This window comes from Fusarium fujikuroi, chromosome FFUJ_chr05 (assembly GCF_900079805.1).
Source record: "Fusarium fujikuroi IMI 58289 draft genome, chromosome FFUJ_chr05".
Taxonomy (NCBI): domain Eukaryota; kingdom Fungi; phylum Ascomycota; class Sordariomycetes; order Hypocreales; family Nectriaceae; genus Fusarium; species Fusarium fujikuroi.
In genome coordinates, this window is record NC_036626.1 from 1116819 (window position 1) to 1134013 (window position 17195).

Genomic DNA, 17195 nt, shown 5'->3' on the forward strand with positions numbered 1-17195 from the left:
AAGCCGTGTAGTGTTATGCAGTAGGTAATCCCAATTTGCCCTGATCCTTTATGCCGATACACCTTGACTCCGTTAACCAACCTCATTACAGTTTCATATTTTAGTGTCTGGGCTCAAGAATGTCTAAATAATCGCCGCATAGGGTCGAAAAGGAAATGAATGTCTCGTTCTTGAAGTCTGTCAAGACACCACCAAGTTGGTCCTCTGGTGCTCCTGAGTCAGGGTATACTGTCTTGTAAACCCACTTGCGTCCGTCAATGAGCTTCTCAGTAATGGGCTCATCTTGCCTGGTAGCTTTAAAGCCAGCCTGCAACAGAGGCACGGCGTAGGGGTGGAACCAGTACTTCTTGAAGTCGGAGATAAGATTTCGCTTGCTGCATGTGGCGTGGTAGAAACCGAAGATGCTGCGTGTAGCGACGTTTGTGTCGAGAGCTAGGCTGCCTACCCAGTCACGGGCGGACATTGTGGCCAGCTCGGCGGGGAGAGATTTGAAGACTTTGATGAGAGATTGGTAGACGTTCGTTGGCATCTGGATGCGATAGGGCTTGAAGGTCTTGCCCACGTCGTAGACATCCTTGGACATGGTCGCTGTGTTGTCCGAGTTGTTGTAGTTGAGCTTGTTCATCCATCTATGGGCGAAGCATCCAGTCTGCACGAAATCCGACTCGAAATCGATGGCGGCATGGTACTCAGTGATGTTCTTTGTTTCGATGGCGGTGGCGTTGTCGCCTAAGCTGGCCATCATGTACTCATTCTCAACCTGTTCAGCGCGCGAGAGTTCCTGGCGCGCATAAAGTCTAGCGAGGTAGATCTGATCCGACGTCTTGTATTTGAAGTTGGGGTCGAAAGTCTCCTCTAAGCTTGCAATACCAGCGTTGATGAAGTTGCGCAGGTCCCCGACAGGTCCAATGACGCTTCCTGAATTGAAGTACTTGGCGTCGCGATATGTGACATCACCGCCGCCAGTCTTGGGACCATAGACATTACCGGGGAGATGCGATCCGGGGATCTTGGTGCACTGGGCCTCGTGTAGGGCTGGCCAACACATCTTGTCGGCACCCCAGAATAGAGTTTGCTTCAGTCCGCGTTTGTGGGCTTCTTCAACGGTTATGCCAAAACGGTCAGCCAACCGGCGGTCGGCATCAGCTGCAACCTTAAAGTAGCGCTCAATCACAACCTCGACGGGCAGCTGGGCCATAACATCGTATCCATCGCCGAAGAACACGAGGTCGTCATCGTCACCGCCTTGGGGGAGTTCGTCGAGGTACTTCTTGATCGAGTACAGCTTAGCTGTATGCGCGGCGGAAGCGTTGTATTTGCCCTCACCCTTCCAGCCAACCATGTACGGAGCGGGATATCGGTTTACAAGGGCGGCAGTGACGATGGCGCAGAACATGTCATTCGGATTCGAGGCGGGCAGCAGGAAATGCAGCTGCGACGTCTTGACGACCTTCTTCTTTGGCTTCGATGGCGCATGGACCGATGGTGAAGCCCCGGTCGATTTGGATCCAGACGATAACCCATGTGAAGGTGTCCACTGCGGAAGTGTCAGTTTACGAGGCAGCAAATGAGGGCGTGGCCAGGACGGAACCCACGGCATCTGAATAAAGATAATAAGTCTCAAAAAGGATAAAAAAGACCAATACGCATGCAGCCACCATCGCCGTTCGGCGGTATGGCGATGTTTTCTCCGACATGGCAGCGATGGCCATCTTTTACACCAAACAAGAAGCGAATGAATGAATGAATGATGCAAGAAACGAGCGACCCGGAAGACTTAAAACATTGTGTTAAGTAAGGATCTCCCCAAGTAAATATAGATAAAGATAGGGGTTGCGTGTTTAACTTGATCAGGGAGGGAAATCGATAGTACACTACGTAGTAAGGGGGATGGCGTACAATACCCCACTTGTCCAATTTCAGATCTGATGTAAGCTCTAAGATTCGCTACGTAGCGGTCTTTGGGGTCTTGTCAGCGTGCCATGGCGTCCTTAGCACGCCCGTTGGCGTTTTTTTAGTACACCCGACCTCAGCCGTTACAGGTACAGGGTCTTTAATATTTCACGTGATGATAGTGTCTGAACCAAAGAGATTCTCTCTCTAGGAAAAAAAGAGCCGTTTCTAAAAAGTGGACGAGTATGACGAGAGTTCAATTGATACGAAACTTCAGCCCTGTTTGGACGTTAGTTACAGTTACACTCTAATTAATAGCCCTGTTAGGGTCCCGCACCCTGTAGCATCGACCCTATATGCCGATCAATCCTGGAACGAGATTGAGATTGTCTATTCCTTCGAGTTTCAGATTTTTCCTTCCGTCTTCATGTTGGCCCTGGACCCCACTGTCTTTCCGCCGCCGATTTAGTGATGATGGTGTTTGAAGCAGTACCCACAGCGGGGTATCTCGCTATAAATGCATGATATTCGAGAAGAGTCTCTAAAAGCAATTTTAACAGAGCTTTGAGCCCTCCAGAGACAAGGTATCATTTCTCCCGATGCCAGAAGAATGTTTCAGTCATGACGATATAGAAATCGCTGATCATTCCTCCCCTCTGGCCGAGATACCCGGTAGCCTTGCTGCGACGGCCGCTGGAATTCTAGGATAACTGGCTTTGGCGTGTGCTGGTCACCGGTAGGTCCTGAAGAGTATGGGGGTGGAGGAGTTGGGTCATTGTGTGATGCGGTTTGCAATTGGTAGGAGTTTGCGTTCTTTTCAGATGTTGAGTAGTATTGGTTCGGTGAGTTTGTCATAGAGTTTCCTGATAGGAAGCTCTTGATATGGTTCATGACGATCGACATGGTTGCAAAGTCAGATTTGAACAGGGTTTATGAGAAGGGAAGCGGTGATGCCAATGACAAAGTGGTAGTGACGAATACAATGGAATGGTCTATTCGAAATATCGTCTTCTTAATTGAAGACTGAGACTTTATATAAGACAAATCCGTTATTTTTGGAGTCGTTGTCTCGACTGATCAGCAACATCATCTACGTAGCCTCGATGTTAGTCGTCGTGGCTTAGCTCGCCCAATACTCCGATTCCGGCCTATCCGCCCCTTCACCACTCGCCAGCTCGCCAATCGCAAAGTGCGAGTGAGGCTTATCCTTCAACGCGCGTATCGAATTGGTGTGCTGCGGAATCCCGATAAGGCTGACACTCTCCTGATAGTGCGTAAGACGCGCCGCAATGAGCTCGATCGAGGATAGTTGCTGTTCTGGGCAACGGCTTCGACCGCGGCGACTCGACTCTTTGTCTGTTGCTCCGAAACGGAGGCCGGGAGCTCCGCGGAGGAATCCGATGATGTTTGAGTTTATGGAGAATTTAGATTTCACTAATTGATGGAGACGAAACTCAAGATGATGGTTACTCTCGGCACTTTTAGGAATTGCGTCATTCGAGACATACTCTAGGTCGAGCACAACAGTAGCCGTATTCATCATTCTTGGCTATTCTGAAGCCTCAACTACCAAACACCCTCTTATTATTTCTTTACAGGACGATACACAAAACAGTCAAACTCTGCTGACTTGCCATTCCCATTCAAGTCCGAACAAGCCATACCCACAAACGCACCAGTGAAAGAACCCCCAGAACCTCGTGGACCACAACTGCATTCGTCTGAGAGTTGAGAAGCGTCCAAGACAGGTCCGTACTTCTCATGTGGCTTATCTTCAATTGAGTAATAGAATTGCAACTCGGTCTCCCTGATAGTGAGCGCCAATTTGACTTTTCCTGCTGGTGGGAGACTTATCGGATCAAGATGATGAATCCGGAGCGACCCCGTAGGCCACGATTCTTCCGAGCTCATGATGGACAAGAGTCTCTCGCCATCTTCATTGGCTGTGATGTGAAGATAGAAAAATTTGAAGCGGCTATAGTAAGCAGTAAGACCCGCAAACTCGCGTTCGTTCTCAGGCTTGAAGTCGATGACTGTTTCGGCATCATATGAGAAATGAGTTTGGCGACGAGCTACGAGGGCTTGTTCGAACCAGGAGCCGATAGCATCACGCCCATGCAGAACCATTTTTCCATTTGCAGAGAAGATTTTCTCTGGCTCTGGCGTGCGAAGCCACTGAAAGTCGATAGGTAAACCACTTTCGAAAGTGTATCGAATCTCTCGCCAGTTATCGTCTTCATTTCGTGTGCCCGGCACATCAACCAGTGTCGAAGGTACTGGCCCGTTTTTGACGTATAGCCAGTCATCGTCTTTCCAAAATGCTTCTTGAATAGCTGTCTCACGTCCAAGAACACTCCGGCGATTTTCTGTTATCGGTCGACTGAGAAGATGAACAAGATATGTTCTTCCGTCTGGTGTCTCGACAAGATCTCCATGGCCTGCACGTTGAAGTTCGGCTGATGGAGACTCTCGAGAGGATAGAATGTACTTGTCCGGATGCAGCTCGTAGGGACCCCAGACACTTCGAGATCGAGCAAGAGTGCACGAGTGATCGTATGAAGTTCCACCTTCGGCTGTAAGAAGATAATACCACCCGTTCCGTTTATAAATGTGCGGCCCCTCCGTTATACCAATTTCAGTCCCATCAAAGATCTTCCTCTGCGGACCGACAAGATTTCCATCTTCTGGGTCAAACTCCTGTAGCATGATGCCACAGAAATGATCTCTGTTTGGAAAACGGTGGTCTCTCCTCTGATTGACGAACCACTTTCTACCATCATCGTCGTGGAATAGTGAAGGATCGATACCTGAAGAGTTGGCATGGATAGGGTCTGCCCAAGGACCATAGATGGACTCAGAGGAAGTGATGTAGTTCTTCAAGTCCCAGAATGTCCCGTCCTTTCTCTTCACATCGGTATATACAAGCCAAAACTTCTGACCGTCGTGTGAAAGACAAGGTGCCCAGATTCCACCACTATCTGGATCTCCCCTCATATCTAAAAGGCTTTTGTGATCCAGGGGACGAGTGATGAGCTTCCAGTTTGCAAGATCAGTACTATGATGAATCTGGACGCCTGGGAACCATTCAAATGTCGAGGTGGCTATATAGTAATCAGTGCCGACTCTGACAATCGAAGGATCCGGATTGAATCCAGGCAGGATGGGATTCCGAATAGTAGGCATCTTGGTGATTCTGCAGACTTGAATTTCAAAAAGCTGAAGTGAGAATACAGGTTGGCTGCCACACGAACTTATACTCTGACCCGGCAAGAATGACCGGTTTACTTTACCGATAGACTAAAAACGAGCCTTTTAGCCTGATGAATGTGGTCGAGCATCAAGCCCAAGATATATGGGTGTGATGCAGATCCATCAGACCACCTCCCCACTCTCGCGGAGTATCGCTCCTAAGTGTCCGGATACTTTGTATGCGCTAGGAAATTCCTTACTATACCCATGACAGAGACGGTCACCCAACTCCCGCAAGTGCCTTCACGTCTATTTAGGATCATATCTCTGATATAACCTGGCAAAGGGAACTACTATTCCTTTTCTATGTAGTGGTCATGTCCTGGGGCCTTCTAGCTTGGATGCGGAGAATTACCCTGCTCGCCTATAACTAAGTGGTATAGCCAATAGCCATCTTGCATAGCCACAGCACAGCGACCATGCGTCTATTTTCTGCAACCTTACCCAGCTCCTCGAGCTGACTCCCATGATTTCCCACCTTTCTTTCCATATACACCAGACCAATTGACAATATGTATCTCATCAACGTTTCGACGTTGAAACTGGAAGAGTTCTATAGTAGTGTCCCCGAATATGCGATCTTATCGCATACATGGGGTCAAGCTAGTGAGGAGGTCCTCTTTCAAGAGATGCTTATCAATTCATCCGACATGAAGCTCAAAAAAGGGTTTAGAAAGATCGAATTATGCGCCAAGCAAGCTCAAAAAGACAGGCTCGACTACTGTTGGGTCGACACATGTTGCATTGACAAGTCCAGTAGTGCAGAACTCTCAGAAGCCATCAACTCCATGTTCTCTTGGTATCGAAACTCGGCTGTCTGCTATATATACCTTGAAGACGTGGTCCACGAGGAACGTTCGGGTCAAGTTGACGAGTCTCTCGGAGAAGCACGGTGGTTTACACGGGGTTGGACATTACAAGAACTCTTGGCTCCTCGAGCTCGCCAGTTCTTCGATGCAAACTGGACCATGATTGGAGAGATATCAAAGAACCGATACAGAGAACACCTCGTTAATGGCTTCTTTCGTATGGATACGACTGCTGACGAAGAAGGAGATCCTCAAGAGCTTGAGGGCATGAGCCTGGCGAGTCAAGTAGCTCAAATCACTGGGATTCCCAGGAAGGTCCTTTATGTGGGCGATCTCGGATCCTTCTCAGCGGCCACGAGAATGTCATGGGCAGCAAGGCGACGAACAACTCGCATAGAAGACCAAGCATACTGCTTACTAGGCATCTTTGATGTTCATATGCCTCTCCTCTACGGCGAAGGCAATCATGCCTTTATACGACTGCAAGAGGAGATCGTCAAGAAACAGCCAGACCATACACTGTTCGCATGGCGCTCAGAACCAAGTTCACCAGCACCAACATTCAGCGGTCTTCTTGCTCCTTCACCAGAAAACTTCTACAGCGATCATTGCCGTGGTATTTTACCAAAGCAGGTCGACATACCATATGAAATGACGAACAAGGGCCTGCATTTACAAGTTCGTCTGGTTGAGCATAAACCGGGATCCGATGAGTTCTACGCCATTTTGGATATCACCCACCAGTCAGATCCAAAGAAAGATATATGGTATGGCATCAAGCTTGGACGTTTGGACAGTTGTGGCCAATACGCTCGAATCAACACGGGAGAACAACTAGTTCGTGAGGTTGAAACGACACGTACGCTTTCAATCAAGCCAACACATATTTATATTCAGCATTTCATTCGCCACAACTCTCCACTATATGGCAGAAACAAACCCTCTACGGTTGTCCTGGGTTGCGCTATGGAGAAGATATCATTGACAATTCTCGAAGCATCAGGGTCCAAGAGCTGGAGTTCAGAATCATTTACGTTTCTCCCCTCTAAGGATGATCTCTTTTATGCCAGGCTTGCAATTCATTGTAAGCCAAACCTAAAAGGTTCGTCTCCGTTGACTATTGGATGGATAGTCAGGAAGGATGATATAGAAGGTATCAAATCTCATCTTGCCATTCTCAAGGAGAAGAATGATTTATATCGACCGAATACTCTTTGGGAGAATGGCATTCGATCGGGAATGGTTAAGATATATCCTCAGTCGACATATCATATCCGTGATGGTGAAATGGTGGCTATGATAGCTCTTCATGATCAGATAATCCTCAAAAACTAAAGCTGGGTAGCTAAAACCCCAGTCCCTCTACTTCTGAGCTAGAAGAACCCAGCCCTCAAATCTGATTCCCCCGTGAGATCCTACTTCCTTCTTGAGTACCTCATCAACAGCCTCTGGCCACTTCTCCTCCTCCTCCCCACTATATCCCGCTCGAGCAGGACGCATCAGATCTCCAAGCATAAACTTTTTCAGTCCATCTTCCAGTTCAGGCCCACTGACGACGATACTATCCTCCACAAGTTTGAACTTGGAAGAGTCGAACCCAGCCTCGATCGTCGTCTTTTCCAGAACACCTGGTTCAAAGAATTCAGGATGGGGCATTTTCAGAGGTGCAAGGTCTGGTCGGACAATCGCTTGGGCGGCGTGGATGAGCTCACCAATACCGAAGCGTTTCCAGCATGAGATGACGGCTAGCCCACCAGGCTGGAGTGTACGGTAGATCTCCTTGACGCCTTTTACGGGGTCGGCCAGGGTGTAAACACTGAAGTTGAGGATACTGTGTGTGAAGTGCTCATCAGAAATTCCCTCTAGACTCTGCGAGTCAAGAACCTTCGCTTCAAGCCGTGGGAGCGAAGTAAAAGAATCTTTGGCGGCTTGGACCATTGGAGGTACGTTATCCGTCACCAGTATCTGAGGCAGCTCATCGGCCGCGAGTCTGTCAACAAGAACCAAGGCTGCGATTCCCGGACCGGCAGCATTATCATGAACCACCGAGTCTTTGGTGATAGGTTTTGTGGCTTGAATACTATCAATAGCCAAGTCAAGGACACGGTACGTGCTTCTTCCGGTTTGTTGAAGATAATTTGCCGCGAAAGCAGAAAAGTACGAGGAAGAAGGGAGGTCTTTGCTTTGAGATGCCGCCATTTTGAAAGTTTGATTTGTTGAGCTGTCGAGTTGTAATTTGAGATCACTATAAGCTGACAATGTAAGCCTCTTTATACCAAGAATGGCTCTATGAGGTTGAGGGGTTGAAAGAGCCTTCAGTGGAGTCATGACAGCAGATAATAAGCACTAGGACTCTTTAACGCAATAAGCCGAACAGCGCGAGAAGAGCGAGAATAGGAGATATTTCCCGCCAGTGAAGTGAGATGTGAGATGTGAGATGTGAACCCAATGACCGAGGCTGCAGATATCACCATGCTACAAAGCTTTTGATTATGTTCCTTGGAATTTGCATTCTCGTGGATAGTTTATTAGAATATTATATCGATCTCTCCCAACGAGCCCGAATAAAAGTTCCCGCTGAAATGTTCAGGCCCTTCAGCTCCCTGTACCGAGTCCTGTTCTGGGCTTATGATGAAATTGTCATTGAAAAGTGAGGTTCCATCATTGGATATAAACTCCCCCAAAGAATGGAGATCCTTCCACGAGAAGCTGTTAAACGGATCAGAGTTCATATGCCCTTCACTTGATTCAGCTTGTGACTGTAAAGCTCCGTGGCTGGTCAAGGCCAAAGAGTCTGATCGTCCTTCAACTTCGGGGTTCCGTGATCTTGACTTTCCGAGCATCTTCAGCCACAGAAGCCTAAGAGACCTAGCGTAGCGCTGACCGAGACCTTGTTGGTTATTTGAAGTTTTTTGTAGACGGGAGATGGTCTCGTAGATGGCACGACGCACACCTCGTGCTTCGGACTGTTTGATGGCTCCGGCAAAAATGGCCTGCAGATGATTATTGTCAGACTTGCTCCCGAATGAATTAAAGATATGCTTACCTTGAAGAGAAATACTGCAGCGTAGATGACATAAAGATAGAACTTGAGTGGCATATACTTAAAAGCTTCAGTGGGGTCTATGAAGCTGTTGAGCGTGCATAAGATAGAATTTGCGGCGTCGATAGACTCGTAAATGAACCGTGCATCTGGTGCAGCGGCAAGTTCCGAGAATAAAGGACCCGATGGTCTTTTCTTTGATCGTCGAACAATGCGATTTAAGTTGGCTTGAAAAGCAAATGCGTTGATATATAGGCGAAGAAAATCATATGATAACATAAGAGATGCTTTGACGCGAGGGATGAAGCTGAGACCGCCCCAAGAGAGTTTCCATTTACGGAGGACCGAGGAGAAGTCATCCTACAGAGTTAGCTGTATATCGCTATGGATCGAGAAAGGTTGCTTACAATGTATCTCACGTACTCTCCTCCTATGTATAGCTGCTCTCTATGACTTGTTGACGAGTATAGAATATCATGCGCGTTACTGAATAACTGAGTAATTTCAAGATGTGCTTGAAATAGTAGAGCTAGGTTATCGTTGCCCAGCTTTTGTGTTTGGAGATATGGAAAGTCAGCCGCTCGAAGGTTCACGGATGGACCTGGACCACGAGACCAGAATCCTTTTCCGAGTCTTATTGAAACTTGGCGATCGCTCATATAGCAAGCTGCCTTCCCGTTAGTCACTGAAGAGCGCCGCATGGTGGAGATGAAGTTACTTACCAGCCCAAGCTATTCGCTTTCTACTAAGGTGATCCGGCGCACCTTCAACTCTCTGCACAAGACCAGTTTGCTCGAGGTTCTGCAGATATGCAAGACGAATAGCAACACCGACCAGCATCCACGATCCCTGGTCCTCTTTGCCGCACCCGATCATGAGGTTCTCCTCGAGTGGCTGAGGTGCCCACTCGGCGAGTATCAATAACGCTTCGACTGCACCGACGGTAGTAGAGCCGGTGTATATCAGCTTGGAGATTTGAGTCTCCATATGTCTCGCACAGGCATTATGGGCCCTGGACCACGAGGGATCATCTTTTGTGGCGACGGTGAGGATGGCTGTGATGAGATATGGTTCGTGCTCGATGAATTCTAGGATACGGCTGGAGTCGAAGACTGCGCTGTAGGCGATAGGGAAGAAGATATGAAAGTTGTCACGGTAGCTTTCCTAGATTAGTCTGGATCTTAGAGTATGTGTGTAGAGGAGCTTACTGTTCGATGAGAAAGGATGCCTCAGAAAGTGTCAATGCTCCAGAAGTAACAGGTGGATAGTCGCAAACACCCTGGGATGTGTTTGCCATCCTTGTAGAGTTTTCAGGGTCACCTTCAGCATCTTGTGTTTGTGCGTGTCCCTCGGGTTCCATATCAGCCACATGAGCCAGCAAATCCAATGCATCAGACGGATTCAGAAGATCCGACGACGTGAAGTGACCCTTGAGTCGCACTGCATCACCTGTAGGCTCTTCGTCATCCTCGGACTGCTGGTCTAGAGGTGACCCAAGATTTGATGATAACCATTCACTATGTTGGTCTGGTTCACGGGGTTCTTGCGCTGGCACTGAATGCATTCGGTTGATTGGTCTGCTTGGCGATGCTTGATGGGAATCATTCGCTGATCTAGAGTAACCGAGACGCTGTCCCTTGATACGACGACCACCGCGTCGAGATGTAGCGAGGATACATTCTTGATTCTTCTCGATGCATCGCCGACATGGAGGGTCTCCAGGCACGCCACTCGAGTCACTTCTCACACGTCAATTGATTTCTTCAGCCAGAGTCGGCAATCGGCATGACTTACAGGTCACATCGGGTCTTACGAGATCTGCAGCTCACGCAGGCTCTCGAAACCCTCTTCTCGGTCTCTGGTACCGTCGGCGGCGTCATCATGCGTGGGATGGTTTTCAAACACCGAGAGGAGAGGAGAGGGGGAACGCGGCATTTGAATACGATGAGGGTCTTGGTCAACTAATCATACGACGACATGGGCCTAGGAGGCCTAGAATGGCATGGCTTGGGTTAAGCTTTGAGCTATGGACATGTACCGATGTCACAGGACTTGAAGATACTGAGCTACGACGGAATATTCCGCTACAGAGCCTGACTAGGGGGTCTAGATTCTAGAAAATGGCATGGAAGCTGAGAATTATTGGTGATGGCTATTGAAGCTGAAGGCCCCGGCCTTTGAATCGTATCACACTAAAGCACTAAAGTGTGAGAGCTTCTCCAAGGGAATGGGTCGCCTAAGGGAATAAATTGTGGATTTTCCACTTGCCCCGACTTTAAACACATGATATTAACATTAACGAGGGATCGGGAACAAGAGGATAACCTGCAGCCAGAATGTCTTAATTCTAATCTATACGAATTACACAGTAAGAAAGATCTATCTTAAATTCTAGTTAATCTTAGTTGATCCAGCTGTTGGTGAAATCAGAGTCTAGTGACCTATTTCAAACCACCACTAAGTAGAATATCCTGTCCAGTCATGTATCCATTTCTTGCCAGCCTATGACACGCATTAGACAATGAAAATCAGTGAGTTCAACGGGACTTACATAATGATCGCTTCACAGACCTCATTGGGTGAGCCGAGACGATGAACTGGAATAGATGCAGCAATGGCCAGGCCAGGATCAGTCTTTTTCAGCTCGTCCAAATCACATCCTTTATTCCAGGTTCTACAACCAACATTAGCTAAGTCAATGTTGGATTAACGGGAAGATCTTACTCTGAGATAGGCGGTGGGATCATGCCCGTTGAGCCAATCATAGCTGGCGAGACCTACACATAAACCGTTAGTTTCACAAAGTTTGATAGATAGCTCGAAAAACTTACGATATTGACTGTAACGCCTTCAGGTGCCAACAAAGTGGCCAAATTCTGACCCATTGAACTATGACTTGTCAGCGTGTGATCACACGAAATCTTCTGTGTTACTCACGTCAAAGCACCTTTCGAAGCAGCATAATGGCATCCATTCAGCCCGCTTCCACGAGCAGCAATACTTCCAACCAGTATAACTCGCCCCCAGCCTTGCTGTCTCATCCCAGCAAGACAAGCTTTGGTAACGACAAACTGACTTCGGCTGTTGACCTCCATCATCTCATCCCAGTCATCCTCTCCAATCTCCACAACATCACGGATCCGTCTTCCCAAGCCGGCATTTGCCACTAGGATGGAAACTGCCTTGTGCTTAGATGAGACAAAATCTTGGCTCAATAAGCTTGAAACCAAAGCTCTTGTCGACTCTCGCTGTGAAAGATCTGCATGCACAGGCACAAACAGCTGAGATGGGTATGTCTCACTCAACTCTTGTGCAAGCTTGTCTGCCTTTTCTTTACTAGAAGAATAATGCAGACCAACATCACATCCTTGAGCAGCAAAGGCTCTCGCAACAGCGGAACCTATTCCGCCACTACAAATCGTTAGTCTGGCTGACAATACACCTCCGACAAAATGGCAAAAACTCACCTTGAACCCGTCACCAAAGCCAATCGGCCTTTGAGGTTGTTGTCTATCGCCTGCAATCGAAGCGTCATCCTTGTATGGTTCCAAAATTGTTTATGCAAATCATGCAATTGCTCGTTATTGACTTTACTTGCTCATCTTATAGAGGGCGAGAAGCTAAAACTTAGCTCTGCCGCTATTCCGAAGCCATTTACCATCGGCGACTCCTTTTTTTCAAACACCGACGGCAATTGAAATTAGCTCTAACTAATGGATCCTGGAGAAGGAGTCACTAGCCATTTCCCCCGCAAACATGGGGTCCCCATGGAGTAGAGTCGTATTAAGCTTGGGAATGTGGGTTGGTCTTTATTAACCCATCCTCCGTCTCTACTTTTTGGATTTAATTTTCGCTCTCCACGATACAAGGCATATCAAACACCCCAGTTCATTGTTCTTAAGTCGATCAACTATTCATCATGGAGTTGCAGGGCCAGAGCCTCATCTTGACCGTCAGTGTCTTGACATCGTTGGGCTTTATGCTCATCGGTTATGACAATGGCCTCATGGGAGGTCTTGTCAACACTACGGCTTTCAAAGACACTTTTGATAGTCCCGATTCTGATATGATCGGCGTTATTGTCGCCATCTACGAGAGTAAGTTCCACTTCGCCAATGCACTATGTTGGTCACTGACAGTTACTAGTCGGATGTTTCTTTGGTGCTGTCTTCTCTTCTATCTGGGGTGAGAAGCTCGGTCGTCGACGCTCTGTTTTCGTCGGTTGCGTGTTCTTGACCATCGGCGCCGTTCTCCAAGCCGCTTCTTATACACGAGCTATGATGATCGTTGGTCGTATCGTCGCGGGCGTTGGCATGGGTACTGTCAACTCTACTGTTCCTGTCATGCAGGCTGAGTTTAGTCCCAAGTCAAGTCGTGGTATCTGTACGTCTGGTCCCTGACCATGAGAAATCACCCCCTAATATCATATAGTTGTCTGCGCTCAGCTTTCGACTCTCAACTTCGGTATCTTCCTCGTTTACTGGATCGATTATGCCCTATCATCCCACACCGGCAGCTATGCTTGGCGTGTTCCTGTCATTCTTCAGTGTGTTCCGATCCTGGCTATAATGGGTCTCCTGTTTGTTATTCCCGAAACACCACGTTGGTTGGCAGCACACGACAGACCTGAGGAGTGCCTTCAAGTCCTTGCTCGAATCCAGGGCACTTCTACTGATGATCCTCAAGTTCAGGTTCTTCATAGTGTCATCACCCAGACTGTTGCCTACGAGACATCTATCGATGCAGGTTCCTGGAAGGATCTTCTCAAGGAAGATAGCATCAAGTCTCGAAAGCGACTTATTTTGAGCATTTTCCTTCAGAGTGCCCAGCAGCTTGGGGGGATCAACGCCATCATTTGTATGTTTAGGCCTTTCTTTATCATGTTAATGAGCTATGCTGATCATCTGTAGACTACTCAAGCACCCTCTTTGAGAAGAGTGTCGGTTTCTCTGCTCACATGTCAGCCCTCATGTCAGGTTTCCTCCAGACCTGGTTCTTTGTTGCCTCTTTCATTCCTTGGGTCTTGATTGATCGCCTTGGACGAAGACCTCTTGTAAGTATAGTGAAATACTCTCCTTATACACTAAGCTAACTTGATAAAGCTCCTATCCATGATCAGTGTCATGGCTGCTACTATGGCTGTCCAGGCAGGTTTGATCTACCAGGTCGAGAACAACACTTCTACAGCACACGCCGCGGGTATTGCAGCTGCAGCTATGCTGTTTGTCTTCCAGGGTGCCTTTACCATTGGTTTCCAGGCCACAGTCTGGGTCTATCCGTAAGTAATGCTCATACCAAGCTTTATGTTTCAATACTAACAGGTTACAGCTCTGAGATCCTTCCTCTTCGCCTCAGACAGCGTGGCTCTTCTATCTCTACCGCTGCTAACTGGATCTTCAACTACGTATGCCACCCCTTTCTCCAACACATAGTTCTGCTAACTCTTTTCCAGATGATTGTTCAAATCACTCCTATCTCCATTGATAACATTGGCTGGAGGACATACATCATCTTCGCAGTCCTGAACAGTCTCTGGGTTCCTATCATCTTCCTCTTCTTCCCTGAAACCAAAGGTCTCGAGTTGGAGGATGTTGACCACCTCTTTGGTGGAGAGGACATTATCAGCCAGGTTGATGAGAAGACCAATGCTGCTGTTGTTATGATGGAGACTGTTGGAAACAAGACTGCTGCTTAATCTACTCAGAATTACTACTGAGAGTTGAGAGTTGAGGATATACTATTCATGAGTTGTAAAATAGTCTTGAAGATTTAGTTGACGGCTCCAGAGAGGATAAACGAGCGAATAGTAATCAATGTCATTGATACATCTTTAACGATGTCATTGGAAAGTTACATGAATATCACTTACTGCCAAATAATGCTTGATTGGGTGATTCTATCGTTCATATGCACAGAGTTTACGTATTCTGGCTGCGTGGCTTCGGCATTTGAGCCACCCGCTGCAGACATTTCCACATTGGGAACGGAATTAAGTTCAGCATTAGCCGCTGAGGGGTAACGGCACGTAACTCAGCTCAACCTCCAAATTCCAGAGCCCGATGCCCCAATATTTGTTGTGTTATGCCATCCTCTTCTTCATATCCCGCTTGTCTAGCTACCCCGGCACTTCAACCTCGGCATACAACCCTCACTACCACTCGGCACGATGTCATTCAAGATTTACAACGAAGGTGCCAGTGCTATCTTTGATGCTTCTTCAACAGTCGAGGTGATCCACGAGAATGACCAGTATCCCTTCGCCCACGAGGCTGGCGTCTTCATTCCAGAAGAAAATGCCCTGTTCATCACGAGCAACCAATTCCCAGACCCTACGACCGGCCAGAAGACGATCCAAATAAGCAAAGTCCAACTTTCCCCCGATGGGAAGTTCATTGGCTGCGAAGAAGTTAACGCGCCTGATGTTATCATGGCCAATGGTGGTGTGAATTACAACGGCGGCGTGCTATTCTGCTCGCAAGGATCCCTGACTACACCAGGTGGTCTTGTATTTATGCAGCCTATCGCACCTTACAGATGCGCAGCGATTGTTACATCGTTCTACGGGCGAGACTTCAATTCTCTGAATGACGTGGTTGTTCATTCTGATGGCTCCATATGGTTCACAGATCCAATTTATGGATACGAGCAGGGTATAAGGCCAGCCCCCCAGCTACGAAACCAGGTCTATCGATATGATCCCAAAGACGAGTCAATTCGAGTTGTTGCAGATGGATTTGGCAGACCAAACGGTATCTCATTCAGTCCTGATGAGAAGGTCGTCTACATCACTGATACGGACTGGATTCACGGCGATGGAACTACCGATGACACCAGAGCGAGGACCATGTAAGTCGCCCGACGTCAAAGTATCACCGAGACAACCTACTAATAATCCATAGATATGCTTTTGACTTATCAACCATCTCAGGCGAACCATTCCTCACAAACAAAAGAGTGTTCGCCATGGCAGACACCGGAATCCCTGACGGCATCAAAATGGATACGAAGGGCAACGTTTACAGTGGCTGTGGCGATGGCGTAAATGTCTGGTCACCAGGTGGTGTCTTACTTGGTAAGATCCTTATTTCTGGAGGTGTTGCGAACTTTTGTTTTGGTAGAAACGGGGAGTTGTTTATGCTGAACGAGCACAAGATTTGGAGAGCTCAGCTAGCCAGCGGTGTCAAGGGAGCGCTGCTCGGCATCTGACGACATGCTTATTTGGGGGGACTAACGGCCACAAAATTGTATTCATTATTTTTATCACTATTAATATCGCGGCAAATGATTCTTCATTCCACGTGCTGATTTGCTGATACGAAGCTTGACCATTTATGGAGGCATTTGCCGTTTGCCGATCTTCGGCCTCTGCTTCGGCGTCTGAAGCTAAAGCCGGCCGTTTCCCAAACAATCCCAGTTTATCACGAGAGCAAAACCGCATAGCGAATGCCTTGGCTCTTACATCATACGGCAATTGAAGCTCGGTAAATGATATACCTATAGATTCTTACTCCAAGTCACTGCTCTTCATATGCCGTCGCCCATCTTAACCTACTCCAACAAGCTAACAACATCGCGGGGAGATCCAAGTCATTCTTCCAGAATCAATCTACTATCACATACACACACACACACACACACACACACAACCATGTCTTCCCAAACGAAAAAGCAGCCCAGCAAGGCTCGAGTCCGCAAGTCAAGAAGCACAACAACCAAGCAGCTAAAGCCCAAGAGCACAGCGTTATCATCATGTCTATTCTGTCTCCGAAACCGCAGAAAATGCGTACGAGTAAACGGACAAGCACAATGCTCTGAATGCACAGCTTTATGCCAAACTTGCCACTGGCCGAATGCGCAGCAGAACCGTGAGTCGCCACACCAGATTTCTTGTAACTCTTCTAACATCAATGGCAGTTCATCAACTATTACACGAGAAACAACAACTATATCTTCAGCGGCGGTCACTATCAAAAAGCCTACTGGAAGGCGTCAGAGACATGGAGTTCTGCTCATCCACGATAGAAACACAACGAACTTTGAAGAGGTTACTGGACGATATGGTTAATGTGGAACAAAGGGCATTCCAGCTCGAGTCGGAGGAGTCAAGACTTTGGGGGCTGAGGCTCAGGGCCCAAGACAGCGATGATATAGATTCGGAGGACTCGTGTTCAAGTGGGATTCTGTCTGAGCCATCTCAGAGT

The 17195-nt window shown here is 47.7% G+C and overlaps 8 protein-coding genes; 3 read left to right on the forward strand and 5 right to left on the reverse strand.

The window, feature by feature from the left end:
• Positions 1 to 100: 100 nt before the first annotated feature.
• FFUJ_07107 (uncharacterized protein) lies at positions 101 to 1697 on the reverse strand (the record flags this gene model as incomplete). XM_023577322.1 has 2 exons in its annotated part: positions 101 to 1537; positions 1596 to 1697. 2 exons carry the CDS (start codon positions 1695 to 1697, stop codon positions 101 to 103), a joined length of 1539 nt encoding a protein of 512 aa, XP_023430410.1.
• A 1780-nt stretch (positions 1698 to 3477) lies between these two features.
• On the reverse strand, positions 3478 to 5076 carry FFUJ_07108 (probable beta-xylosidase; the record flags this gene model as incomplete). The annotated part of the gene is made up of 1 exon (XM_023577323.1): positions 3478 to 5076. The coding sequence occupies one exon, from the start codon at positions 5074 to 5076 to the stop codon at positions 3478 to 3480; it is 1599 nt and encodes a 532-aa protein (XP_023430411.1).
• Positions 5077 to 5654: 578 nt separating this feature from the next.
• Positions 5655 to 7286, forward strand: FFUJ_07109 (probable beta transducin-like protein; the record flags this gene model as incomplete). Its single annotated transcript, XM_023577324.1, has 1 exon — positions 5655 to 7286. The coding sequence occupies one exon, from the start codon at positions 5655 to 5657 to the stop codon at positions 7284 to 7286; it is 1632 nt and encodes a 543-aa protein (XP_023430412.1).
• Positions 7287 to 7313: 27 nt separating this feature from the next.
• On the reverse strand, positions 7314 to 8150 carry FFUJ_07110 (uncharacterized protein; the record flags this gene model as incomplete). The annotated part of the gene is made up of 1 exon (XM_023577325.1): positions 7314 to 8150. The coding sequence occupies one exon, from the start codon at positions 8148 to 8150 to the stop codon at positions 7314 to 7316; it is 837 nt and encodes a 278-aa protein (XP_023430413.1).
• A 329-nt stretch (positions 8151 to 8479) lies between these two features.
• FFUJ_07111 (related to 3-oxoacyl-[acyl-carrier-protein] reductase) lies at positions 8480 to 10929 on the reverse strand (the record flags this gene model as incomplete). XM_023577326.1 has 6 exons in its annotated part: positions 8480 to 8944; positions 8998 to 9354; positions 9402 to 9661; positions 9717 to 10153; positions 10203 to 10733; positions 10808 to 10929. The coding sequence occupies 6 exons, from the start codon at positions 10927 to 10929 to the stop codon at positions 8480 to 8482; spliced, it is 2172 nt and encodes a 723-aa protein (XP_023430414.1).
• A 506-nt stretch (positions 10930 to 11435) lies between these two features.
• FFUJ_07112 (related to 3-oxoacyl-[acyl-carrier-protein] reductase) lies at positions 11436 to 12529 on the reverse strand (the record flags this gene model as incomplete). XM_023577327.1 has 6 exons in its annotated part: positions 11436 to 11496; positions 11546 to 11668; positions 11719 to 11771; positions 11826 to 11883; positions 11932 to 12405; positions 12462 to 12529. The coding sequence occupies 6 exons, from the start codon at positions 12527 to 12529 to the stop codon at positions 11436 to 11438; spliced, it is 837 nt and encodes a 278-aa protein (XP_023430415.1).
• Positions 12530 to 12913: 384 nt separating this feature from the next.
• FFUJ_07113 (related to sugar transporter) lies at positions 12914 to 14689 on the forward strand (the record flags this gene model as incomplete). XM_023577329.1 has 7 exons in its annotated part: positions 12914 to 13091; positions 13141 to 13377; positions 13426 to 13851; positions 13905 to 14047; positions 14097 to 14272; positions 14323 to 14398; positions 14447 to 14689. 7 exons carry the CDS (start codon positions 12914 to 12916, stop codon positions 14687 to 14689), a joined length of 1479 nt encoding a protein of 492 aa, XP_023430416.1.
• A 471-nt stretch (positions 14690 to 15160) lies between these two features.
• On the forward strand, positions 15161 to 16200 carry FFUJ_07114 (related to lactonohydrolase; the record flags this gene model as incomplete). XM_023577330.1 has 2 exons in its annotated part: positions 15161 to 15840; positions 15894 to 16200. 2 exons carry the CDS (start codon positions 15161 to 15163, stop codon positions 16198 to 16200), a joined length of 987 nt encoding a protein of 328 aa, XP_023430417.1.
• Between the last annotated feature and the right edge of the window lie 995 nt (positions 16201 to 17195).